We start from the raw sequence: 27,990 nt of genomic DNA on the forward strand, positions 1-27,990 counted from the left end.
ACAAACCCTCTATGTAGTGTTTTTGCTTTGCCCTTTTGAACAGGTAGATAACATTTTGCTTCGAAAAACGGATATATATTCCACGGATATGCACATACAGAGTATGTGTATAGATATACACATTGATATACACCTTTGTACAAAGTGTCAAAAAAGTATTTATCGCGGTTTTTTTTTCAAGCCATTCTACACCTTCGATTTGATGAAAATTGGTTAAATAAGTGTAGCGCAAAATTGATCTTGACCACAATTTTCAGTGTCAAATTGTTTTTCTATTGCATCATATAGTGCTCATTAGAAAGGAGAGTTGCGTTCTTTTAGAAAAAATGTTTGAAATTTCATTAATACTTAGACTGATTAGATTTTATTCATATTTTAAGGTCAAATATGGAATACAATAACATCAATACTAATATCTACTTTTTTGTGCGAATTACATACTACTACTAATTTTACACTACTTTACTTTTACACTACTTTCTTTACACTACGTTTTACTACTTCGTTAACACACTACATACATACACTACTTCTTTTCCCGATGGCTGAAACTAATCGTTGATGTTTATAAGCTACGAATTTTGTCCACAGCGCCATCGGAATCTTTATTGAGAAATTAAAATACTACAATTACTATCACTAAACTCAGCATCCATAATACACTATGTTTTTCAAGTTTAGATGAACGATTCACAATAACCACATCAGATCCAAACCAATAGCCTGTGTCAACCTCATCCACGCACTGGAACTCGCAACATCGGCGTCCAATGCGGAATTTCTTGCAGCTCTGTAATAAAAAGAAATCGATTAATTGTACGGATCAATCGTCACTAGACTACTCGAAAATCCAGGTCATTCAAAGAATGAAAGAAAAAAGAATTGCTCCAATTCAACCATTGCCTTTGCAAAACTAGTATTTGAGAACCATTGGTCAAATATATTATAACACTAAACGTACATTTCGGGAAGAATAATTTGTGCTATGAAACAAAATTTCATCAGCAGTTTCAACTTAAATATAGATCCGACGATTATTTACGAACAAATAGTATAAATCTTTTAGCAATATGAAATTCGCAATATTTATTCAAATATTTATATTTATAGTACGCCATTAGCAAAGAAGACATGTTTGCGTGCGTTATCGATTTTACGCTTTTGCCACGCAAACATGGAAATTGCGATTCAAAATTGAATTTGCAATGGAAAGGGTTGACGTTACGACATCAATAACATATTTCAAAAACATTGATGATATCATACGGAATCAGAGAGATTCTATGAGAAGTTAAACGCATAATCATCCTATTGTAAATAACAGGAACAGAAAGTACACAAGGAATAATACAGAATCATCCTATCATCCTATCCTATTATACAGGATTGCTTTGATTCGAGCTCAAACATAGGCAAATCTGAAAGAATTTTTCGCAGAATTTCCTTCCCCTTTGAATTGGCTTTTATACAGAACGACTTTAATCTTTTCAAGGAAATACCTATAGAGTGTGACGATCTATGATTTTAAATAGAGAGGTATATCTGAAAAGAGGTGGATGTAAAACGTAGCATATAAAACGTAGATCAAATCTTTATTCAAGGATTTTTTCTCTTCGCAGAGAATCAGGTTTTCAAGAACGATCGAATATGTATGTACTCGATTTACACGTGAAGTTGTCATTAAAAATATTGTTGCGTTTAAAAAGATAAATATTGATTTAAATTTAACGAAATTGTTAGTCCAATTGTTTTAAGCTTAAAGATATGTAGGTGTCACATTTATATATTGAAAATCTGGGAGCGGCATTAATTAACAAATCTAGTCACGCGCACACGTACTTTAAAACCATGCTTGAAAATCGATATTCCCTGAAACAATGCATCGTTCTGCGCTTCCAATTTATTTTCGCACGAAGAATCAGTCCATTCATCGTTGCCGTCACCATCGCTACTGTAATCTATATTACTCGAATAAATTCTATATCTTGATTGGAAAATCGCATATTTTAACGAACTTTCTGTGTGTGTGTGTGTTTTTTTTTTTTTTTTTTTTTTTTTTTAATGATTTTAATTGGCAATTTCCGAAATTGAACTATAGCTTGAGAATAAACCGATAATATTTGAGAGTATATATACATACATACATCATGTTTTTGATGGGTTTTGTAGTAAAATAATTGTAGAAAAAGCAAACTTTTTAAGAAAAAATTACCATATTCGAGTAATAAATTATAGAAAATTACCAATGTAATTTAAAACTTAAAAAGAAGAATCTATTACACGTAATAAAGAGAAGGACTTGTTCACGAACGGCAATTCAACAAATACAGTCGTTGCAGAAACATAGTTTTACAAGGGAGAAGAATCTCTCTAGGAACTCGACGATATCACGCCAAGCGAAAATTCAATAAAGTGATTACTAACCGTATTACCAGCGGCAATCGTGTTACGGCAATTCGTAAATAAGTTAGTCGTCTATTTGGAGAAACGTCGCTGGCAATATCGTCACATTTTAATTACGTCAGCGCTATCAATTGGTCTTGGAAGAAAGTTTTCCATTATGTACTTTTGCCCACGGCGTCGTTCCAACAAATGAATCCGAGTTTTGAATCGCTTTCTCTTATATCACGAATTTGTAACGGTGTTTCTTCAAACTTTAAACGATTGTAATGAATGCCTTTGCGTACAAAGACTGATACCTGGTTTGACTAGAAGCTTCAGCTAATTAGTGCCCCAGTTAATTTGGATGTTCACTACCACGACACTTAAGAAGTGGCTTCGTGTCCGAGCGGATTTCCCCCAGGTAAAAAAAAAAGAAAAAGAAAAAGAAAAAGAAAAAGAAAAAAAATAGTTAATTTGGATGTTATAAAATGTTATATAACTTATCTAGAAGAACTTATCTTCTACTTGGTAGTCGCATAAGAGAAGACCGAGCCATTGAATCGCTCAAATAGATCAGCTGATTCGCTTAACGTATTTTTACTTCCGATGACGTAAACAAGAGCAGAAAGTACACAAGTAATAATACAGAAATGTCAAATGTACAGAGGAATAGATTTCGTTAAATCATTAGCACGTAACATTTCCTTATAATTCTATTTGTGCATAGCAAAATAGCTTGCGTGCTTTCATGAATTATAATTGATATTTAGAAGCTTTCATGTAGGTAGATATATAACTCGTGTTAATTAGTAATTTAACAATACATCATGACAACATAACATTTTCGTTTCTTCGTTTATCTCGTTATGCGCGTAAACGAATGTGTAAATAAAGACATATAATCAACGATAACATGTAGTGGCAAGCATGATAATTATCGACAAAGGAGAATATTGGTGAAATGATTGTGGTGATTTCACTCGGTGTATCGGTAAATAAACTTTGATAGACATTGCCGGTGAATTCGCTGCCGGTGAAATCGTGTCGATGAAATAATTGTCAGTGATTTAAAGATAAGCCAATTTATTGATCTCCCCTTCATAGAGTTGTACGTCTCTCTATAAAACATTTAGCTTAGTCACACTAAACTGAACTGGACTGGACTGCAAGTAAGAAGATTGAAATGCAAAATTCACGTGTGAGATGGAAAGTTCGATAAGGCGATTATGTATATTAACCCGAAAGAAAGCTCATGGCTTTGCAACGCGTTACACGCAACACGGAATTTCCCTCGCTGAAATAATCCTATTACAACGATACGATTTTCCTTAACAGATCTCGCAATGTAATTCTCCCTCTACAACTTTTTATTAGGTTTGAAACACGAGAGTTTCGAAGCTCTGCAAAGTCTCGCGAATCTAGAAATCGAGTTTCAACGTATTTTCGCTTCTTATTTTATAGCTGTTAATAGTTATTATCTCACTCTGCACGTACATCAAACGAGTACTTATGTAAATCCAAAGGAAACGGAAACAACCGAGAATAATTGAGGATAATTCGAATACGTACCAGGCGGCAATACAATTTCTCGCGATTAGTAAAGTGTTTCGCAAAGAAAAAAAAAGAAGGAAAATTGTATCGGAGAAATAGGGGAAAAACGGTGGCGTACATCAAGCAATCTTTATGGCTGTAATACATTTATTATTCATTTATGTTCATTTTCTATCGCGTAACAGACGTTGAAATAACTGGCAGAACGAGCATATAAATCTTGTATCGCTCGACCTGACTTCTCCCGATGGAAAAATATTCACCAGCCTGGGATCGTGCATCGCTAATTACTCCGTTCTACTTTTCGAACGCGTTTCCATCCATACAGAAAAGCAAGAAGGCAAACCCTATCGCACAGTCATGAAGAGATGCAAAAGCAAGAAACCAACCAACGACATGCCGATCGACATGGTGGAAGCAGTCCTACAGAGGCTATTCACCATGGGACACGGACCCTCCCATTACGAGGGCCGCGAAGAGGCAGAGACCGAAGAAGAAGAAGGCATCAGCTTCAGCGTCGTCATCGGCGAAGGCGATGTCGTCGATGCCGCCGGAAGAATGAACACCAAGAAGGCTGCAGGAGTCGATGGAAGACTCCTGGACTGCTGGAAGCAGGAGCTGGAAGCAAGCTGGAACCAGACTGCTGGAAGACGGCCAGAGTAATACTGCTAAGGAAGCCGGGAAAGGATCGCGTACCGGCCGATAAGCATACTCCCAGCCATGAGCAAGATCTGGGAAAAATGCTTTAAGAAGATCATCGAGAGATGCATCGGAACGGACCCGTTCCATCGGAGGCAGTATGGGTTCAGAAAGAAGAATTAGCTTAGCGAATACCGATAAGAACAGGAAGAAGCTGAAACGGGCACAACGAACGGCCCTGTGCATAACAACGACGGCATACCGTACCGTCTCCCACGCGGCACTTTGCGTGTTGACCGGGAATCTCCCGATCTACATAAAGATAAAGATGCTCGGAGAGACTTACGAGAGGAACAAGATCCATAAGACCAGGATCGGCGCGGATGACGGCAACGAGCTGAAAGCGCAGGGAAATGGAGGAACTGGAGGCGCAAGGAAATTAATACCGAGTGCGCTGCTATTTACCAAAAAGAAGATGGACATCGATCATCACACCATGCAGCTGTTAACCGGGTATGGGAGTGTGGCGGCACTCGACAAGCCAAATACCACCACTCGACACTAACTAGTGTCGGACGACGGCAGCGACATCTACAGCCCCCAGTGACAATTACAGCGGACCAGGCCCAACTACTACAACTATCACGCACGTCCAATAAATATATAACGCACACACGGCCACCTCTACAGGAGTTTTGGTGTCTATAGAAAGAGGATTGGCAAGAGCAGCGACAGCAACTGTCTCGACTGTGGAGACCCTAACGACGATGCAGAGCACGCCCTGTTCACGTGCCCGAAGTGAACGGACAGAAGGATTGAGCTGGAGAACGCTCTTGGCGAGAAGATAGACGTGGACAATCTGATCGCCACGGTGACCGCCAAGAACGAGAGCTGGGATAAATTCAGGCAATTTCGCAAGACCGTCATGTCTCACAGGAGGGTGACAACGAAGGCCTTGAAGGAGGCAAGGAGGAGAACGAGAGCAACAACAACTACTCGGAGCAGTGAAGGCAGAGATACAAGACAACAAAGAACCACAGAAGGAGATCAGCCCAGTATTCCGAACTAGCTGAGAAGAAAACGAGAGCAATACAGAATATACAGAATAACTGCCCGAAGAAGAAGATACAACGGGGCATGAAAGGACAACCTGATGACTGCCGACAGGTTTTACCGGGGTTGTCTGTCCTCAAAGCAAAGGAAAAAGGAGGAGGGGTTTTTAGTGGGTATGGCAACAACATCCGCCCGAGTCCCACATAACCCAGTGATCCGCATCACTGGGTATGCGTAACAGCATTTTCCCCTCCTCACGCAAAAAAAAAAAAAAAAAAAAAAAAAAAAAAAAAAAAAAAAAAAAAAAGCTATACACTCTATCAATTTTAAGTTGATAATTTCGTTATTATATAATTTTTCTTAGTCTATACTGAATCCAGGAAGAAGAACTTTCATCCAATTACATACTTCATTAATTCATGAATTATATTCGTTACCGTACGTACAAAAAGAAAGTTGACTGATATAAAAATTCAAAGGATAGAACTTCTAAGCTCGCGATTGGAAACAGATTCAGTTCAATGGTTTAATTTGCCATTTAATTGAATTCTCTGGCAATTTCAGCGAACTGTGGGCTTTAAAAGTGTCCCGCATTCAAACGCAAGACTTCTCCTCCACCTTTCCCTTTCTTTCAATTCCAACCTCAAGTAATTGACCTATTAATTCGACGATATATTTACATGCTCGCAAGGGATTCAAACAACTTCGTTTAACTGCGTTAAATTCGCAATTATAACCAACACGAATGTCTCAATCAATGTGCAGCTCGAAACAAATAAAAGATAATTAACTTTTCAATATAACGATTGATATGTTTGATGAAGAAAAATTTATGAATTTTTAAAAACGTCTCCTAGTACATTTAGCATTTTTATGATAAAAACTTAGAACACACACGCACACATATACTATTCCATGAAATGATTTACACAGCTATGAGTCTAATCCTATGATATTATAAAGGGATGAACGAACTTTTCCTAATAAATATTACTTTATACAAAATCTTGTTTAAAAAAATTAGTTTTTTATTCTCATTAAATTAATTTAATATCAGAATATATAATTTTAGTCGTTATCAAAATTTTATGTCAAATGCGTTCATAGATACATATATAAATAAATGTCTAATCCTATGTATTTATTTCAACTGAAATCTTAACTTAAATATTTATTAACAATATTCTGACGAATATGCAATGAAAGATAAAAACAACTTTATTTTTCTTATAGAATGTCTCATGCTTCTTACTCATTTTATGTTTCTCGTTGTCAATGCGTAACTACTTATCAGCCGCATGAATGCTAAGTTTTACTACTGAGAAACGAAGAGACATATAGATGCAAATATACGCTACCTCGCGTGAAAAAAACGTCAGATACATTAACCAGAAGGAATATCCGATACATATAAAATTCATAGCGTAGTTATTTATACATACGGAATAATTCTTTCTGTATGAAATATTCTTTCTTCTGAATTATTATTATAAATGTATGTCCATTTCCTACCTTAAAATGTCTCTCCTTTGAAAAACTCCATTTAAATATAACGATTAACAAAATATTACCAATAAAAATATTAAAACGAGATGCTGAAATAACCTTTTAATGAAGCACAAATGATTATTTCAACTTTAATTCTGTTAAATTTGAATTGAATCATTTATAAACCGAACAGGTGTATAAAATTTTATTGCGTAAAAATCGTGAAGCTGAAAATTAGGAACGAATAACGAATGAGTAACCTAGTTTCATTAAAAGGTACGTGTACGCCGATCCGCGTAACAACTTCGACACTCCAATTATTATAAAGCATGTATCCTTCAGAGATTTTTTGCGCGAACGCAAGATACCTTTTACACGTGCAACTGAATAAGTGGAACGTGATTTTCAATATTTCTTCTTGTAGAACCTGTAACAACGTAACTGTTTCACGAATATTTTCCCTGACACTTTTACAACGATGCGTAGAAATCTCCTTTTCTAATTAATAATTTCAGCATTTCTCTGAACAGTTTCGTTGCGATTAAAAAATATACAAAGCTTACGACGTGCTTGTTTAAAAATATTTATATGGAACAAGATTTCGAATTTGTCACATCAATCGCGATCTCAGCAGGTGTAAATTAATTCGTTCTAATGAACGAATAAATTAAACGGCTCGTGACAAAAATTATCCCTGTCCATGTTTGTCTTTCTAAAACTAATTCAAGGCGAGTTAAATGAATCGCTGTGTACCCTATTCGCGCAGCATGTGTTTTAACGACCAGCATGCAAGCGTTAACGGTGTACTTTAGTTTCTCATGGTTGTGTTCAGCTGGTTGCTCTTAGAATGAGCATATACTTACAAAAGGAGGTGAACAGAACATAGCCTGGCACCATTTTGGCTCCATATGATAGCAGACGCAGAGGTTGCAAACCGATGGTCCCGGCACGTACGTCATTCCATGCGAGACGGCTTTTCCTTCAAAATCAGTACAATCTTCTCCTAAAGCCACTGAAAACGATTACCAGCGTCAATATCTTTGCCACTCGACAATCGTACGCGCAGTTACGCTAACCGTTTTAACGCCACGCAGCGTGATCGCTCTATTCGCGTACGGTGGTAAATTGTGCCACGATGTATGGTCACGATCATTAATTCGCAACGCGCTCAAGCGTGCTCGTCGCGAGTCATATCAGAGTTTCCTCTCGTAATTACTTGTTTTTCAAATAATCATAAACCAAATAAAAAAAAAAAACCAATATAAAAAATTACCTCTTGAATCGGAAAACCAAATCCTGCATTATATAATGTTATCACGCAAACGAAACGCAGAGCATAAATGAAGCGCGAGCACGTCGAACGGTATATTTCGATGAAAAAAACAGGATGAAAAAGGGCAGCGCGATCGCGTCGATCGGTACTCCTCGCAAATAAATAAACGAAGCGCTAGCGCGCTGCATAGCACAAACCGATACGGAGTCTTGAAACATCCGACACTAAAACGGTTAATAACATTACGAAAACGACCGTACCAGGAAATTTTTGTTCAACGGATCCGCATTGCGGCTATCACGATGCTTCTTCGTTGCATCGATGCTTCATCGATGAGATTAAAGCACCGTTGAAATAGGTTATTCGATTTCTTACATGGGGAAAAAGTTTTTATATCGTGTTTGCTGTTTTACTTCGCAAGTGTGCTTCACAGTATACGTTAGAACTCCAAGTCGAGCTATCCGAGTTAAAGTCTCTTGAAACTTAAAACGGCGCTTAAAGGATATAGGTATAACAGAAGGTTCGTTTAAAATTCAAAAGTGTATATACGTACATATACATTTGAATAAAAATAGCGGATAATCTCAAGTAAAAAAGTAGGTTCGTGTTAGTAAAATGGTTTCAAAATACTTGTCAAAAGTCAAACGACTTGACTAATTAAGAATGGATGTAAGAGATTGAAAGCAAAGGGCATCTAAGAGTATCAATTAAGTAACAAACTCACGGTGACAAAGAGGTTTTCACTCGATCGAATTCAAATAAAACGGTTAATTTGAGCGAAACTTTAGGTACACGAGAAGCGACACGCGTCCTCAAGGACTACGAAGGTTCTACTCGAACGAATGAAAACTTTTCTCTGGCCCGGTGTGTATACACAAGACGTGCGAATTTAAAGTGCAGATTGTATTAATTGAAATAATTGCTTGGTTTGATCAAATTAATCGTTTTAAGCTGAAATGACGAAGGTCATCCAAGTAATTGATGTCCACTGTAATTATTTGTTAATCGCGCGTGGAATCGGAACGATTCGACCTCGTTCCAACGCGAATCGTTACTAAGGCAGAGACGGCAATTAATAATTGTCGCGTCATTTGTTCGATCGTGTTCACAAATTCAAATACGGCTGAGTGGCGGAAACAATTTATAACACGTCCCGTACCGCGTAGGTCGTATACATATCTCAGGATGAATTTTTCGTACTTCGCCGCATATATTCTCCATGTTAGACATACCATAAAATATTTCGTGCAATCCCGTATTCCTGTCTAATGTCAGGAATTCTCTTTCCATACGTCTGCGTTTTCCATATTATCTATTTTGCTTATCAGTAAACATTCTTACAATTTGTGATTAATACTGTACGTACAAGAACGTTAAGTTTTTGACGTTGTAATATTTCACATGAAATAATAATGGCTGTATATCGACTAACTTATTAATTAATTAAATTCGTGTATATCAAATTTCCTATCATTTAATACTTTCGTGTAACTACAGGGATTTGATACTATGAAATGAAATATAAAACTTGGTAAAAAAACGCGCTTCGTTAGGAAATGAGGGTAATGATGCAAATATTTTTCGTAGCCATTATATAGAATTTCGATGGTATAATTAATCAGTATCAACTTACCAGCCCCTAACGGGAAGATAGTGACGAAAATAGTCTGCAAACAGATGATCGTAGCAAGTATTTTCGCATACAAGTCCTTCATGGTTGTAAAGGATCAGGAAATTTGTTGCTGTAGAATGGGAAAATCAGGTGTTTTAATATAAGTTGTGCGGGCACTGGAGTGCGTAGACCAGAAATATCTGCGACAAAAATCAGAATACATTTGTTTTCACATGATTGGATCAATTTTGTGTAAGACTAAGCTGATTGAACCTAACACGGGATAATTGTCCAACTTACGACCTTAACAAGCCCGCTTGATTCCCTATAAGTGCTTGAAATTGATGCTTGTATTCTTTCCAGATTAACAAGCTTTGCCCCCCCCCTCCCTCTCTATTTCCTTAGATCGAGTTAGACTGCCACAACATATTATCTTTCTTCTTTTCTTTTCTTTTCTTTCGATCTTTTAAAGCCTTAAATCGCTGGTTATTATAGTGTATACATTCGATTACTCTGTAAGTCGTAAGTACATGTTTTACGTTATTTTTCATTTTCCAGCTAAATTCCACAAAAACAAGAAATATACTTCCAACGTGTTTTCACGTGTCTCTAGCAAAGATCTCAAAAACAAGTTGCGGCGCAATTTAAAACGACAAATAGCACCGTGTGTCTCGTTGTGGCAACGCACGCTTCGTCAGCTTTTTAAAAGCGCTCTCTGTCTGCTTTTTTCTCTCTTCACCGCCTATTCGTTTTTTCTTAACGAGTGAAACCGTTTTTACGAGGACGGGAGCACAGAAATGACGTACTGGCAATTCTGTTTCGTGATGACACAAGCAGCCTGGTTTCAGTGAATTAAACCTGGCCCCAAGCTTCCAATTATCTCTCCCTTCCTTTCCTTTATTTTTCCCTTCTATATCGAGTTTGAGGTTTTCTAAATTTCCATTACAATCAACTATGGCTTTTCTTTATTTTATATGTTAGCCGATGATTCATGGCAAAAGCGTCGGCTGTAAAAATATTTGGAGTTGCAACAGCAACAAGTGTGTTTTCTCAAACAGAAAATATTGGAAGCGTACTCGTTGGCAAAACAGTTCACGGATAGTTCGTCCTCTGCTTGTTATTTGTTTCAATACCGTTAGCAAATAAATTCATGAAACATAGTGGTATCGCATAAATTGAAAATAAAAGCTTTGCGTATACTTGGTAGTTGAACTTTGGCTATTAAACGTATGTTATATATATATATATATATATATATATATATATAGAAGATTGCTTAGAATTTGGAGCTTAATAACATATCTCAAAATCATTGACATCAAAAAAGGTGAACCTTACTTACCAAATTTCCTTCCGTCAAATGATACATAAAAATTGAAAAAAATAATATACATAGTTTTGACTTTCTTCCGCATTATAATTTGAATCACTCGATTTATTCGACTAAAGATAATCAAGCAATAACCTCACTTTACACGTATTCTCATTAAGTGAAATAGATCACATCAGGGATTTTCAAAAGTCGATGGAACATTAATAGCGATTAATTATTTATGGATGTATTCTGCACGGTTAAAGCAATCGCCTAGTGAATTATCGAGTTCCAGGAATATGAGCGGTAAACAGGATTGCAGCTATAAATGACTCTCTAACGTGTATATTAGAGATGAATTTGATCATTTATCCTCATAATATGAAATACGCTTTTAAGTGGAAATCATAATTAACAATTTCTGGCAGCGAAAAGTAAATAAATCGATACGTTTAAATCAATATTAGAATTTCTTAATATTTTTATCAAATATTTTTGTCAAATATTTTAACATCGTAGAAGTGTCGTTGGAGAGAAATATTAGGTTGTTCGAAATGTTTCTTTCGTTTTATAAAGAAATGATAGATGTACGATATTTTTTGCTTTATATTATTTTATTGAATTATGTGCGATCCACCTTTCTCCAATTTAATATAAAATAACATAAAAGAAAAAATGTTGTGTATCTATCATTTCTTTATAAAACGAAAGAAAATTTTGCGACAATCTAATAGAAATTTAGCTTTAACACAATATAAAAATGGATTGTTATGCCCCTAGGAGATAAGAACAATATGATTAATATTAATAATGAATACGTTAACGTAACGTAAAGCAGCTTTTGCAGAAGGCTATTACCTGAAAATGTTTACTAAAGAATGATAACATGAATTTTCTTAAGTACCCCATTTGATACTTAATCTACTTTGTAAATACTGTACGTCCTAACTTTGAAAGAATGCAATTTTAGCCAGAATGTTTCAAATTACCTAGCTAGTTTCCTATTAATTAATTACCTAGTTTCCTTGTAATATAATTTATATTTACATTATCTCGCGTAATTCTTTCCACTTTATTGACTTCTAAACGTTAATGTAATATAATTTTTATAATATAATTTTAATCAAAGTTATTTAAAATTTGTAGTATCTCATCCCTACTAGAATAATATTAACAAATGTGCAGAGCTCAAGTCGAATAACACCGGCTCAGATAAATGATCATCAAACTTACTTTTGTTATCGTCGATATCAGTGATTTTAAACCAGCCAACGTCCATGGCAATCAATATTATTTAGCCGGTCTTAACGCAATGTAAAAAGCAAAGAAAAGAGGAAGGAAGGAACAGGGAAACAAAGAGATAAAACGAATTTTTCATTTTCTCGAAACTAGATCGAGTTTCAAGCTGCTCGTAAAAGAGTCTGTAGCCAATCCGACTAAATTCGACGAACCGCGCTTTAAAATTCCCAGAGAACTGTGATAACCATCGAAATCTGTACAATTTGTCGATTCATCGCTTGATTAAAAAATGGAACAAAATGAGGCTGATCAGCCGAACTTCTTTGAACTTTTAATGATCCTTATCGTTATACCCTAGGTTGAATGCTACGATATAAGCCGAAACAGCTATAAGTAGGGTTCACGTGATTGCCGGCATCTATTATTCACGCGTTACACATTCGCCAGACAGACGCGTCTAACGGTTGACATTGTTTTCTACCCTCAGTTCCAACGCAATTACGTTGCTACGTGCAATCAAGTCTCGAGTGAAGCTAATGATAAGTTGTTGTTCGATCCTACACAATTACTAAAATTATTCAAATTAAACTAATTTAGTCTAAAAAAAAAAAACAAGTAATTTCGTTATATATTTCCTTTCATAATAAGCCATGGTTGGAATATAGTAGCTGACGAAAATATTCGTATATTTGTAGAAACATTTTAGGGCTGTATTATGCATAACGGCACTATAGAATTAATACTGTAACAGAATTCTACTATCATGGTTATGCTGGTAATATTCGAAACAAATCTGAAAATCTATGTAGATGTTGTAAGATATTCAGTACGAGTACTGTGCATTACTGGTATGTACATAATCACGACGAGATAAGGAAGCTACTGTTCTCTATTGCTCATCGCTACCCGTTGCTAGTAGCAACGTACTATGCATATATATCTCGTAAAGATTTTAAATGTAGCCAACGAGACCATTTTTAATATTTGACTATCGTGACCCATTACAGTTTCATCACTTTCAATTAATTGAACACGACCCGCACCTTAAGACTAAAATACACAATATAAGTATGGCACAGAAAATCTTTTAAAATTTACGGACGACTATTTATGGTATTTAAAGGCAGCAAAGATAATAATTAGCTGCGGATTTTCCTCGAATCGTAGCATACGATATGGAATCTGATTATTAAAAATTACAGTGGAAATACAGTGGATTTCCATAAGATATTCGTGCTTGTGGCAATATTTGTGGAAATAAATTCTTAACCCAAATGGACAACCTCGATATTCGAGAAATTTTGTGAAGCTGACGTCAATGGCGATATGTACTGTTGTTGTGCTATCATTTCATAGTAAGCTGTATTGATTGCACTTCTATTCACGGAATTGATTTATTCCACACAAAAGTTGACAACAATAATCGAAAAAAGAAAAATATATTACCGCCTTTCACATCAGCATACACAAGCACATAGGATTTCACACGAATATACACACTTGTAAATTCGACGAAACGATCAAATTTAATTGTTTTTCGATTTTTCGGGCATCAAGTACTACATCAAACGTTACACATCAAACGTTAAAATACGGCGAGCATACAAAATGTACAAACCACTCTAAATTAATTAACTTTGAACGTTATTGATTAATTAAAAAAAACCACTGTTGCGTTGAGTTTTACATTTTAAAAAGTTGTTATCCGTTTTTGCTTTGTTTAAAACTAAAAATAGGACTACGTTCATTGTAAGTCGTAAATATCCCTTTTATTTATTTAAACAAACAGATATTTAAACAAACAATTTATAAATATATAATTTATTTACGTATATTTGTAATATCTGTTTTATACATTTGTACAACCATTTATCCATTTATCTATTTTATTTGCATATAATTTTTATAGACTTTTTTTGTTTTTTTAAAGAACGAAAAATTGTGATTCTATTTTAAGACATGTCAGGCTGAAGCGATACGCGATATATATTTCTATTCGGATTTCACCGTCGTCGTAACCGATGCTATTGGAAACGTTTCACAATAGACGTCTTAGAAGCGCTTGCAATGTCCGTCATGTGTAAGGCTCTACCACTGAATCGCGGCTGCCATTTAGTGATTAAGGTCGATCACTTAGAGACGTTAATCCGCCATAATGGTGAGCAATACATCGAAGCCATTATTGAAAGCATAGTTACGCTTTAATTTCATCGATCTTATTCACAAATAGAAGTGTACAAATTATAGGATTTCTAAATATTTAGTTTAGTTAAAAGGAGATATGAAAATGACAGGTATATTCAAAGGATAAAACAGAACCGTACGATTGTAAAGTTTCAAATCATTATAACTATTTAAATTTGAAAAATCCTACTATATTTATACAATATATTTTTATTAAGAATGGAAGAAATTTCGAAAAATCCGCCAACACTTTTTGCTGTCGTCTTGAAGCACACCATATGTTAAGCTTCTTCGTCGTTACAAATTTTATCGCGGATGTAACGAATGTTTCGAACATGTAGCACGCACGCGTCAACGCCTACATTTGGATTTTAAATATATGTTTTATGCATTAAATGTATTTGTACTTTCTTGCGCAATTTCTTTTAATTTGTTACGATATGGAGGGTTTAATTACGTTTAAGATATCTATCTGTGAATCCTTTAAATTCAAAGTTCTTTAAAAAATTACGTTACGTAAAATAATCGTTTTTCCACTTTATTGTATCATAAGATAGTTACTTAAATTCATATTACTTAAAGAATCTTTCTACAGAAAGAATAAAAAAGAATAAAATCCTATATGTTAAATTTTACGTGGTTGATGGAATACATAGCGATGACGAGAACTAACTACAGACAACAAGAAACTATTAGCGAAGGCAACTGGTGACTATGAATGTCGTCTCTATAATATGCGGCGACTAAGGAGAACAACTACCAACTACGGATAACAAGTAACAACCAACTGTCTCGTTTCTAAGAGGCAACTAACTTGCAAATTTAAATCCTCCTTTGATGGTTTCTGTAGCGCGATATACGTCTTGAACGTAGTTAAAGAATATGGTCGCTGCTGAATGACGATTTGACAGCAAGGCGATCCCGCCAGTTCAAAGCTTGACATTGCAAGCTACCGAAAACCATTAATCTTGTTATCGAATATCTAGCTTTCAGAAGAACCCTTGTGATATGATATGACGTCATGACATTTTTATGACGAAGATGAACAAACACCGACCTCTAACGAAACAAATTTTTATTAAGTGCCGTATGTGGGTTGCAGGCCGGCCAACCAAGGAAATTTATCGAATGTATAAAGTAAAATATATACGAATATATTCGATATATCATAAAATGCCCGCGTTATATCGTCTAACAGCATAAAGAAAGCTGAATTTAAGGAATTAAAAAATTGAAATACCAATTATAAGAGAGTTAATTAAATTCAAACCTATCGATCTATCTCATAAAGACCTATATTTCCTGGAAATTGATATCTTCCGAATTCTAAATTCTCCTTAGAAAGTATCATAGAGAAAATATGAAACTTGAAAAGCACATCACGCTGATGCCTCGATAAACCGTCGTGTCGATAAATCCATGTGTCCGAGCGATGAATTTTCCCCAAACAACAAAAAACTGAAGGGAAATCTTCTTTGAAGAACGTGACAAGGTAGGGGAAGCGGGAACAATGATCACGCGATAAACTGATGGTGTACGTATAGAACGAGTGTTGCGAGAGAATTATCGAGAAACAAAAAAAGAAAAAATAATCGTTGGCCGGCGCGACTATACGCTGTCGACGGGCAAACAGCGACTGAGACTAACTGAAACGAACTCTGTCACAGTATGAGCACGGGCTGCGTTCGCGGGTCGATCGAACACGTTCTGCGCCTCTCCTCGGCACCGGCGTCAAAGCCACCCCCGATGGCTGCAACGCACTGGTGCACTTGCAACATCAACCACTGGTCCTTCCTTTTTCGTGTGATATTATACCAGCATCTGTGATGCCATTTCAAAGACCGCAATCAAAGCATTAAATGCCAGATTAAAGCGACGCGATAATATTACCCCAATATTCGTCCGCAAATGTTACCGTATAGATCTTTAATTAAGCATTATTATGCTTCGAATAATTTACTATCACATGTTCCACAAGAAAACATATGTTTCACTTTTCCCCGTAGTATGATTGTAATTTATAACAAATATTTATAATTTATAATTTAAAATATTTATAATTCATTGAAAGTATCTTCCTGTCACGATTATAGGCGTAAAATGTCAAATTAAAAGTAAAAAATTAAAAACATATGGTATCCCGAAACCAAACGTACGACATGGCGAATCACGATGATACGATAAAAATTGATCTATGTCTTGATTTATTCAAACAGAACGAACTTACTCGAACTTTTCCAGAATAAACGATTTATTCGATAATATCCGTCACCAGCTTCTCTTCCTTCAACGGTAACAACTGACACCGAAAGCTCGAGAGACCCGAACGGTGAGACGTACCCAGAAGCAATGCGGTTACCTGGGCAAAGAGTCCCAAAGACTAAGGACGTGGGAAATTTCGAGAAACGGAAATGGAAACTGGAGTGGCGCGTCAATCAGCACTGACGGAACCTAATAAAAATGGAAAAAACCAAACTAATTCGTTTCACAAATTATTAAAACGATATTATTCAAAATTTCACTTGATTTTCTCACTGCACACGTCAATATTTGTCGAAATATCAATATTAAAAAGTTAATAAAAAAAATATCCTCTTTCTTCATACCTGTCTTTCTCCCGGGCGGCGAAGGAATACTAGAATGTTCGAGAACAACGGATACTTTTTGATTTTATCTCAATATCAATTTCAATCTTTTTAAACGAAATATGATCTGAACGATGAAACGTTTGATCATATAATGTTCTTCGTTCGATGCTAAAGGAAACTGAGAAGAAACATCGAAAATTCATTAATAAAACGAATTTCTTTGTTTCTGTGAGATAATAAACTTGATATACGTATTGATTTTTAAAATCAATATAGCTAACCAATGGGCACACTTTTAACAAGGCTGATGGAACATACCAAAAATCTTTCAAGGTGGTCTTGGCAACGGAAGAGTCGAAAATATGAGAATTATAAATGAAAAATTCTAATATTTTACAGCTGGCAACGATAAAGAACTCCAGATATTCTCCTAATTAATTTACAACAAATTCGCGTATATGATCGATAGCTGACGTCATTGTGTCCCACAGCTCTTGTAAAACGATAAGAATTTCCTGGAAAAGCTTGTAACCACGAAATGAAAAAGATGATAAAACTTCTAACAAGAGTACTGAGACGAGCAACTTTGTACTTACCCCTTCGGAGTAGGGAACGTGATTAAACGTCCGCGAGTTCGAAACTTTTGTAAGTCACTGCACGGCCGCTGCTTATGGTGGAAATGTAATAGATATAAGTACAGAGCGCGTGAGCGAACTAAAAACGCGATATAGGGATAAAGAGAGAGACCGTTCCGTCCTTCTCTAATGCCCGCGTACTTGTACCGGAAATATGTAACAACGGTAAACGAGCGCCGTCAGTGTCCACTAGTGTGCATGCCTGATTAAACAAGGACAGAAAATGCTTATATACAGCCTTCTCTTTCTATTTCCATGTCGCATCCATCTTACTATACAGTAGACAGGACTCGACTATTCCATCATTATATTCGCACCCTGCTTATGTGTGCGAACAAATCGTTCGTCTCCTGTTTGATGCTCAGTTTTCAACGGAGTTGAAGGGAAACTTTATAAGAGAAAGGAAGTTACGGATTGTCTCAAAGTGATAAACGAAAATTCTCGTAACTATCGAAAAACGATAGTCAATACAAGGATATCATTATCACATTTAAAACTATCACAATGAACGGTGATTCGTCGCAGCAAGGTACCACAAATAAGATATCTCAATCTAAAGAGGTAAGGAATATTCTAGATTTTGGGACTTTGGAACTTCCATGACAGTCATGAGTGTGTTTCGTCATTGATATGCCATATTGCGTTTTTCACAATTGTCGTTCATTTTTTTGATTGATTTTATATCTATGATTTGTATTTGATTTTGTATCTATGATTTTTTCTTTCGATAATTCTTATAATTATTGTCAATAATTAATTATTTATAACCATTTACGCTGTATTATATATCATTAAGATTTATCTTTGCGCGTATCAAGATAGTAGATAACAAAATTATGTGTAACAAATTTATTAAACTCGCAATGTAACAGAAAATTGCATGAAAATCTTTATATTATTAATAATTATTGTTAATAATAAAAAAAATAAATGTCGCATTAGGAGGAGAGTCATACTTCGGAACGTAATTGGGACATATTGGACCTTATTGCGATTACTATTGTGATTATTATGATTAGTGTGATTATTTGGAACGCAATGGGTGAGTACATTGCAATTTAGATATCTTCTTAGTTGCAATTTTTTCGAATAATATCGGTGACCAATCGAAATAGAAATTAGTGCGGAAAGAGGGGAAGGAATCAAAATTTGAAAATCGACATCGGTAACTCGGTTGTTATAGAATAACTCAATCGATAACGTAGATTAACTAGTTATAAATGAAAATATATTTAAATTCAAACTTTAAAAATTAGAAATTAAAAAGCAGAAGGATAGAAATAGAATAGATAGATAAATAGAAAGGATAGAAATAAAACAGTTGTCCCACAAATTGATGATTATCGTATAGTGTGTACTCATAGCATAAAATTTGTTCAATGAATTAAAAATTATATTTTTTAGATATGTAGACATTAGCGATGTATTAATCCGGGAAGCTCGTCTATCTCGGAAATATCGAGTCTGCGACAACGTCAATTTGGAAATTATTCTTAGAGAATATGAAAATTATTACAAGATGAAATTCCAAAAATATCCTATATTGTGTAAGAAAATAACTGAAAAGGAAATAAAGACGAGGGAAATGACAAATGCGAACAAAGTGTAAGAATTTAAATTATTTAACACTATTCAACTTTCTCAACATATTCAATGCATCTATTACAATATCATTCAATCTTCAAAGAAGTAGTAAAACTTGTCAAATCTGTTAGCAAACAAACGAGAAGTGAGTCTGTATCTGGGTCTGTCGAAGGGAGGAATGCACAACAGAAGATGAGGGGTGATGCTACCGATGATATTAATCTTGCAATGACAGTGACAACAATTTCTGCCAATGAAAACGATGGATCTTCATCAGAAGAGCTTCATCAAAGAGCTTCATTTAACGTCTCAATGGAACAATCCAGGCAATCAAAGATATCAAAATGTGCTCGGAACCTTTATATAGACAATCCAGAATTGCAGAAGATTGCTCAAGACATTTTATCTGTAAGTTATTTTCGATTAATATACGTATTGTAAAGCTTTTTAAAAATAAAATACCTATCCTTGGATAAACAATCCACTGTATATCAATATCCAACAAATGTATTGTTGTATATATCTGTATATCTGTATACACTGTATACACTGTATATCTGTATACACTGTATACACTGTATATCCAACAAATAGCTTGGATAAACAATCCACTGTATATCAATATCCAACAAATGTATTGTTGTATATATCCACTGTATATCCAACAAATACCTTGGATAAACAATCCACTGTATATCAATGACGTAGGGATTTCAGTAAAGCTTTAAATAATGAATTACATAACACTCGAGGAAATTAATACAGAGATTATGCACCATTTCATCTTTGTATTGTCGCAGGAAATCATACTGAAAGAATTAAATGTATATTGGGACAACATTGCAGGCCTAGAGGAATGTAAATCTGCCATTAAGGATGCCATTGTGTATCCCCTTAAATACCCTATCTTTTTTAAAGGCCCATTTGCTCCCTGTAAAAGTATTCTGCTATATGGACCACCTGGTACAGGTAAGATACTCGTATTTCTTTCATTCCCATACATGTTTACAAGCAATTATGAAATAGGGAAGACGATGTTGGCGAAGGCAGTCGCAACAGAATGCCAATGCACCTTTTTTAACGTAACGACCAGCTCATTGGTGGACAAATGGAGAGGTGATTCCAAGAAGTATATCCGTGTAAGTTGATTTCCTTTGTCTATGAAGAAGAGATTCTAGGTTTAAAAAGATTTGTTTTTATTTGTCGTCATTCATATATAAATAGAATAGTTGTTTGGAAAACGAAATGATATTACGTTCGTGATGAAACAATGAATTTAAGGAATTTTGAATATAATATTTAATAAATAATAAATACATTTGTTAAACTGAACAGGTTTTATTTGAACTTGCCTATAATAATTCGCCTACAATTATTTTTATCGACGAGATTGACTGCATAGGAACAAATAAAGGAGTAAAGTATACATTGTCTGAATCTGCAAAGACATTCAGATCAGAACTTCTTTTTAGATTGGATAGATTAGTAATTAACAAAAATTCTGATGTAGTTCTTTTGGCCGCAACTAATTGCCCTTGGTATGTATATCATTTATAGCTATTTCAATGTTTTCTAAGTAGAAAATATCTTAATATCATAATTATTCATTATCTTAATCTTAATTATTGTGTTGTTCGGAATATTCCTTCGTTATTATTAATATAACAGAACAATAATATTTATTGTAAATATATTATTAGGGATATTGATGCAACTTTACGCAGACGCCTTGAAAAGAATATATACGTATCATTACCAAACGAAGTTACTCGATTTTATATGTTCAAATTATACCTTAGCAACCGATTATTAGAGAATATGGATATTGTGAGTCACATAATAAAATCTACTGAAAAATATTCTTGTGCTGATATAAAATTGCTTTGTACGCAAGCATGGCTGCTAGAAATGAATCCAATGTTTAAAAGACTTGAAAAAGGAGAAACATCTACTACGACTTTGAAATATGAATTAAAGAATTATAAAATAATAGCAAAATTGTTAAAAAAAATGTCACCTACAGTTACGAATGTGGATAGATATGAAGCGTGGAAAAAATATGTATGCCAAAACAAGATATTTTAAAAAATATAAAAGTATAAAAATATATATATATAAAAGTATAAAAATATAAAAATATAAAAATATTATAACTCTAATCAATACTAAAAAATAACGCTCTTGAATTATTTAATCTCGTGCAAAAGAATTACTATAACTTATTACGCTTTCCGCTTTCAATAGTCAATCAACAGAGTTCAGTCTAACGAAGAAGTTCCCTCCTACGCTAACGAACTGTCCTGTTTTTGCGTCCAGGCTTTCAGGACATAAATTAAAATATCGCACATAGGCACAGCGTAACAGCGGCTTAAATTTAAGTTACAATAATAATCTTAAAAAAAAAAAAAAAAAAAAAGAAATGTAATAATGCATGGCTATGTCGTACCGTCGCGTATCGGTACTTTTGCCTGTATCCACCCTACAATCAGAATTCAGCGTTTATTCTGGAAAAAAATCATGTAAAAAAAAAAAAAAAAAAATATGTAAAAAACCTGGAATTAATAAACAAAGATTTAAAAAAATCAACAATTAAACAAGGGATTGAGATGACCAACTCCGGTCACGCTGCGAACTTCGAACGCGGAAGAGTCGAGCCGTGGCCATGATGGGTGATTCCAGGAATCGGTCGCGTATGGCAGGATCTGACATGCTTTACCGATCCCAGCCGCGCCGATTTCCGTCAACAGGCACAGTAACGGAGATATTTGGAACAGAAGCAGCCGCATATTCGTCTATCTGAAATTAAAGAGATGATTTCATGTAGAAGATAGAAATTCGTTCCCTGATATTGAAATGCCGAACACGAGGAAAATGAGACATGCAAATGACAAAGTCGATGACCAATAGGAAGATGACATAAACAATTGTAGATTGCAATGAAAATTTTGAAAAATGATACGTGTTCTAATAATAGAATATAAATGATAAAAAGGAGAATGTAATTGCCATTCTTCTATGTATTTTAATTTATGAGACGTAACTTCTGAATGACCTGTAATAGCTTTAAATACATTTACTGGAACTGGCCAAGCATAGAAAAAGGAGGCTTAAAAGAGAAAAAAAGGGAATAGATGAAATCGTGAATTATCAGTCTAAATGAACCGTGAATGTCAACCTAAGCTTTCACCAAAACCCTAGTGAAACCATGAAAGCACCACTATGAATATAAAATGATCCGCACTACTATCTACTTCATAGTATACTCTATACGTTTAAAATACTCCATTAGAAGCTTAAATCTATCAAAATACAGCTCCTAGGGAAATGTAAACTTTCACATGAACACATAATATCGATTTTCTGATTGAAACGTATAGGCAGATATATACTAGCATTTGGCTGCATGGTGCAGCACTACTCTCTCTGGGATATCCTAGCCATTTTCGGCATTTGGCCGTATGGTGTAGCACTAGCTCTGTAACATAGAAGACCATAGGCGTCAGTTCTTCTTATTTCCTCTCTGATATATGTTTACTTTAATGTCACTTATTCAGGCGCTTGATACATTGTCGGAATGAAATTTTAGTAATGTGCAAGTAATTTTGAGTAGATTAATAAAGTATAATAAGATATTAGATTCATGTACATAGTTTCAAGTGACATCAATCTTTATGTCTAGTATATACATGTGTATTGATCTATAAGTCAGTGTTAAAATAACAAATAAATGGCAGAAGAAGGAAAGAAGATTTCCTTCGGTTTTGCGAAATCTATTAAGAAACCTGTGTTAAAAAATGCTATTCCACAAGAAAAAAAGAAAGTTGATTACATTGAATGCCTTGATGAGAAAGGTATTAAAGTAATAGGGTGAGTTCAAAAAGTAAAATTTTTAATCAAGAAACATATAACCTCAACCTAACCTATAAAAATCACCAATAGCGGAATATATATATTTGAAAACAATTTTTTTATTTCAGTAAGGAAGAAAAAAAAGATGAACCTCTAATTATTTCATTACTAGGTTCAAAAACCTGGCATGATAGAATAGTTAATAAAATAGATGCAGACATTTTCCTTCCGAAGGCAGATAAGGAAAAGGTAGGAGACGCTAGTGTTAACGAGGCAAAATCAAAGCTATCTAATGGAAAAACATCGCCAATAATATCAATAAAGAAAGAGCCAGTTGAAGATAGTGAAAATAAAGTTGTTACTTTAGAAGAACAAGTGGCGAAAGAAATCATTGAGGATCTTAAATCAAAGAATGAACATGAAACTAAAACAAATGATTTAACCTTACCTTTAGTAGAAGATGAATCACTAAGAGGCAAAGAACAGGTACGTTATCAACATATTGATGTGCAATGCACAGATGTATTACATTTGCATATTATAAATATCGTTTTGTATTTTTCAGTCTACGTTAGAAGATTATGAAAAAATTCCTATTGATGATTTTGGTGTAGCAATGTTACGGGGAATGGGATGGCAACCAGGAAAGGGAATTGGTTGAAATGAAAAGTATGAATTTTACTCTGGATTAAATTAATTGTATGTATTTAATACATCACTTATTGGAAAGTAAACAGAGAACATCATTTTTTATTTCACAATCGTTCATTCTAACTATTACAGATTAGTAGCAGCTGTCATACCAGAATTACGACCAAAAGGTATGAGTCTTGGAGCAGACAAAGTAGCATTGTAGAAGAAAAATACAGATTCCAAAAAAGAAGAGGAAGAAGTTAAAATGGAGAAAGGAACATTTGTGAAAATTATAGCTGGAAAGCAAAGTAATAATTATAGTCAAATAGAAGGATTCGATGATGATGCTGGAAGGCTCATAATAAAACTAGCTCTTGGTGGAAATATAATATCTGTAAATGAATTTATGGTACAGCCAGTGACTAAATCAGAATATTCTAAGAACTCAAAAGTTCAAAGTTAATATGAAGTGTTAGTTTTTCATTAAGGGACTTTTAAGAAAATAAATTTGAATTGACATATACATATAAAGACATAATCGGACATGTAGAAAAACTAATTCAAAAGTACCTGTAAGTGTGTTGTTGCATGCAATTTTTTAAAGGTCCCTTCTATTTTTATATAAAATATGATAAATGTAGAGGTTTTAGCTTTCAGTATTTTATGGGGTTAATTTCAGATACAAAAAAGTATGAGGAATATAAGGACAAGGAATCCAAGGGACTCAAGCAAAAGATGGATAGAAAAAGATCAATGTCCCCTGACCCCGAAGACGGTGAAGATGGTGACAAAAGTAGTAATAAAAGAAAGAAAATCGGAAGTACGATGCACAATAAGAACAAGTATGATAAAGTGGGGGATAAAAAATCAGAAAGACGAAAAAGGCGCTCCGAATCTAATGATGACAGCGATAGTGATTCTGAAAAGAAGAGACGGAGAGAAAGAAGTAACTCTAATAGGAATGATTCTTATAAATTAAAAAGATTGAAAAAGTCAAAGAAAGATAAGAAGCACGATTGCTCATCCGAAAGATCAAGTAAAAAACATAAAAAGAAAGACAAAGAAAGAGAAAACGTTAGAGATAAGAAACCCAGAGATTACGCAGACAGAAAGAAACACAAAAGACGAGAAAGATCAAGATCTCGATCATTTAGTAGGCAGTAATATTTTCCAGGGACGTATTCGGTCATTTTACTTTCAAGATAAATTGTACAATTTTATTTATACAGATTTTATAATAAAGTGTATTTTTACAAAATATTATATTTCTTTTCTTACCCTTAACTGAAAATTACATTTAATTATAATATGTAATAATGTTTACAATTACATCAAAGTTAATGTCCTAAACTTTATCAATAATTATTAAAAATCCCCGCGTATTGTTTACGTAATGTTGATATCGAGTAGTATACATACATAACCTCAAAGAACATTATGATACTTACGAACATCGCTAAACAAGTAGTGCGAACGATGTCGAGTAAGTATATTCACTATGTATAAAGTATTTATAGGTAAAAAGTATGGGAAATATATAACCGAGTGTATTTAATTTTTCCAACATTTTAGCATTTCGCTTGGCGTTGGTACAACTTCAAGTAAATGAAGTAAAAAGCAAAAATGTAGAGCGGGCAGTTTCCTACATTTCCAGCGCGAAAGAGCATAATGCTGATATTATCGCTCTTCCTGAATGCTTTAATTCACCATATGGAATACGTAATAATTTGTTTCTTTTTCTAATAATTTATTATATGTATAACAACTATATAGAAAAAAGTAAAAGTAGACAAATTACCTTATCGTTTATACTTCCATAAAGATTGTGAATTGACTCGAGAATATAGAATTTCCCCACTTTTATGATTATCGTGATTTTTGTATAAATATATTTTTTAAGATACTAATAATTAGGTACTTAATAATAAACTAGTATTATCAATTATTTTGTATTTATAATTCCACCTATAGTAGTTAAAAATTAATGTTAGTTAAAATCTAACTTTATGTTTCAAAAAGTACTAGCAAAGTCGTTAAGTAACAAGTCACTGGTACTAAACCAAATAGCATGATTGTAATTAAACAAACATTTCTAAATATTCATTTTTCATCTTGAACCTGTAGAAACAATTTATTATATGTACTATTATCTAAGTAATTATATATTTAAGTAAATCGAAATGTAAAATTTAGTTATTTTACTAATTTAAAAAATAAAAAATTGACAAACATTTCAACTTAATTTATGGTTGGAACAAAGGACAGTTATTTTTCATTAATTGAAATATTGCAATGCAGAATAGTTTCCAAAATACGCCGAGAGTATTCCCGATGAAACGGTGAAACGAGCGTTGCTTTATCGAAGGCAGCTAAGGAAAACAGCATTTATGTAGTTGGTGGTACGATACCTGAAATAGAGGGCGATAAATTGTACAATACCTGCTGTACTATTTGGGGTCCCGATGGAACTTTGATAGCAAAACACCGGAAGGTAAATAATATACCTCGATGTGGCTTTGAAATTGAAAATATCGGGGTGGAGAAAGTGACTCTATCTAGGAATAATTTAGGAATATACATATGTACATACGTGTACTATAACCAATTCTATAATTTAAAAAATATGTTATAGGTTTATAAAATACGTTTTGATACGAGAAACATACATTTTTGTCGTAATATAATATATAAGATATGGACAATATATTTGTTTTGTAACATAAATTTTTCACATACGAAAAAACTTATTTTTTCTTAAAAAATATTCCTTCTCAAATATTATTAAATGATAAAACTTTTTAATAAAAGAAAGTGATAAAAACGCTGTCAGTTATTAAATAAAAAACAATTAAAGTTTAAAAGTTCGTAACATTGATGTTAAATTACAAAAGTTACAGCAATAGAGTTAGCAACTATATTTTTATGTTATTAGGTACATCTATTCGACATCGACATTCCCAACAAGATTACTTTCCGAGAGAGTGATTCACTCAGTCCTGGTGATTCCCTAACAATGTTTGATGTGAAGGGCTGGAAAATAGGTATTGGCATTTGCTATGATATCAGATTCGAGGAAATGGCACGCATTTATCGGAACAAAGGTACAGTAGCTTAATCGAACAATACTTAACTAGCAGGAAAGTAACTATCTTTCTTAAATATATTCTATATAAAATATAATCAATATAATCTGTAACTCTGTATAAAAAGGAGCTTAATTTAAAAAACCAGTATATTCGCTGAAAATGAAATAAATAAAAGAATTAGAAGCACGACAAGAGGACTGTTCTCGCATATTCATAAATTATGGAATGTGGACTGTGCACCTACAAAGTTAACTAAAATTCAGTGGTCTCATATTTCCCGTTTCTCTGTGTTAGGTTGCCAAATACTGATATATCCGGTGGCATTCAATATGACCACTGGACCACTGCACTGGTCATTACTTCAGCGTTCCAGAGCGAATGACAATCAATTATACGTCGCCTGTATATCACCGGCTCGTGTTCCTTCAGCAAGTTATGTCGCATGGGGACATACACAGTTGACAAATCCCTGGGGGAAAATCCTTTATGATTTGGAAACTCAGGAAAATATGGTGGTCACCGATATCGGTAATTTTCAGCTTAACATTAAAAGCGAGAAAAATCCATGATGTAATTAACTTTTAGTCTCGTTGGTTCATCGATTTTGCCGGCTCCCTCTGTATTTGCTGAATTTATTAGCAAGCATTACTTATTACTTCGTATGTTTTTCTTTTCTCTCAGATTTGAAAGTTGTTGAGGAAGTAAGGGCTCAGATACCTACATTTTCTCAAAGACGTACGGATTTGTACGACACTGTCTATAAAAAGGAGTAACTCTACACTGAAACAGAAAATGTTTTCTTATAATATTTCTACTACAATACCGTTTTTTTTTTTTTTTTTTTTATGACTTATTACTAATTACTTATCATTTGTACTAAAT

At 34.1% G+C, this 27,990-nt stretch overlaps 2 protein-coding genes, 3 long non-coding RNA genes and 2 pseudogenes across 9 annotated transcripts in view; 3 read left to right on the forward strand and 4 right to left on the reverse strand.

The window, feature by feature from the left end:
- Positions 1 to 345: 345 nt before the first annotated feature.
- Positions 346 to 17,977, reverse strand: LOC125387069. 5 transcript variants are annotated; one of them, XM_048414243.1, is made up of 4 exons: positions 17,918 to 17,977; positions 10,020 to 10,198; positions 7,977 to 8,125; positions 346 to 790 (listed from the first exon to the last, which is right to left on the reverse strand). In XM_048414243.1, the coding sequence occupies exons 2-4, from the start codon at positions 10,099 to 10,101 to the stop codon at positions 617 to 619; spliced, it is 405 nt and encodes a 134-aa protein (XP_048270200.1). In that variant the 5' UTR covers positions 10,102 to 10,198; positions 17,918 to 17,977; the 3' UTR covers positions 346 to 616. The 5 variants fall into 5 exon arrangements, with proteins under 5 accessions (XP_048270200.1, XP_048270198.1, XP_048270201.1 ...); XM_048414241.1 differs by lacking the exon at positions 17,918 to 17,977 and adding an exon at positions 16,961 to 17,128; XM_048414244.1 differs by lacking the exon at positions 17,918 to 17,977 and adding an exon at positions 16,112 to 16,491.
- A 1,200-nt stretch (positions 17,978 to 19,177) lies between these two features.
- On the forward strand, positions 19,178 to 21,637 carry LOC125387037 (katanin p60 ATPase-containing subunit A-like 2). The gene is made up of 6 exons (XM_048414195.1): positions 19,178 to 19,561; positions 19,672 to 19,948; positions 20,341 to 20,509; positions 20,567 to 20,679; positions 20,876 to 21,078; positions 21,241 to 21,637. The coding sequence occupies exons 1-6, from the start codon at positions 19,476 to 19,478 to the stop codon at positions 21,623 to 21,625; spliced, it is 1,233 nt and encodes a 410-aa protein (XP_048270152.1). The 5' UTR covers positions 19,178 to 19,475; the 3' UTR covers positions 21,626 to 21,637.
- LOC125387083 overlaps positions 20,341 to 27,990 on the reverse strand; it is a 30,183-nt gene continuing 22,533 nt past the window's right edge. Inside the window, exon 2 of the long non-coding RNA XR_007227645.1 lies at positions 20,341 to 20,698. This is a non-coding gene — a long non-coding RNA (uncharacterized LOC125387083). The remainder of the gene's footprint in view (positions 20,699 to 27,990) is intronic.
- On the reverse strand, positions 22,067 to 23,184 carry LOC125387101. Its single transcript, XR_007227663.1, has 2 exons — positions 22,930 to 23,184; positions 22,067 to 22,336 (listed from the first exon to the last, which is right to left on the reverse strand). It is a non-coding gene; the product is annotated as an uncharacterized LOC125387101 (long non-coding RNA).
- Positions 23,268 to 25,282, forward strand: LOC125387033 (annotated as a pseudogene).
- Positions 25,187 to 25,946, reverse strand: LOC125387086. Its single transcript, XR_007227648.1, has 2 exons — positions 25,821 to 25,946; positions 25,187 to 25,718 (listed from the first exon to the last, which is right to left on the reverse strand). It is a non-coding gene; the product is annotated as an uncharacterized LOC125387086 (long non-coding RNA).
- On the forward strand, positions 25,388 to 27,881 carry LOC125387049 (annotated as a pseudogene).

The sequence above is a fragment of the Bombus terrestris genome, unplaced genomic scaffold (genome assembly GCF_910591885.1).
Source record: "Bombus terrestris unplaced genomic scaffold, iyBomTerr1.2, whole genome shotgun sequence".
Classification (NCBI taxonomy): Eukaryota; Metazoa; Arthropoda; class Insecta; order Hymenoptera; family Apidae; genus Bombus; species Bombus terrestris.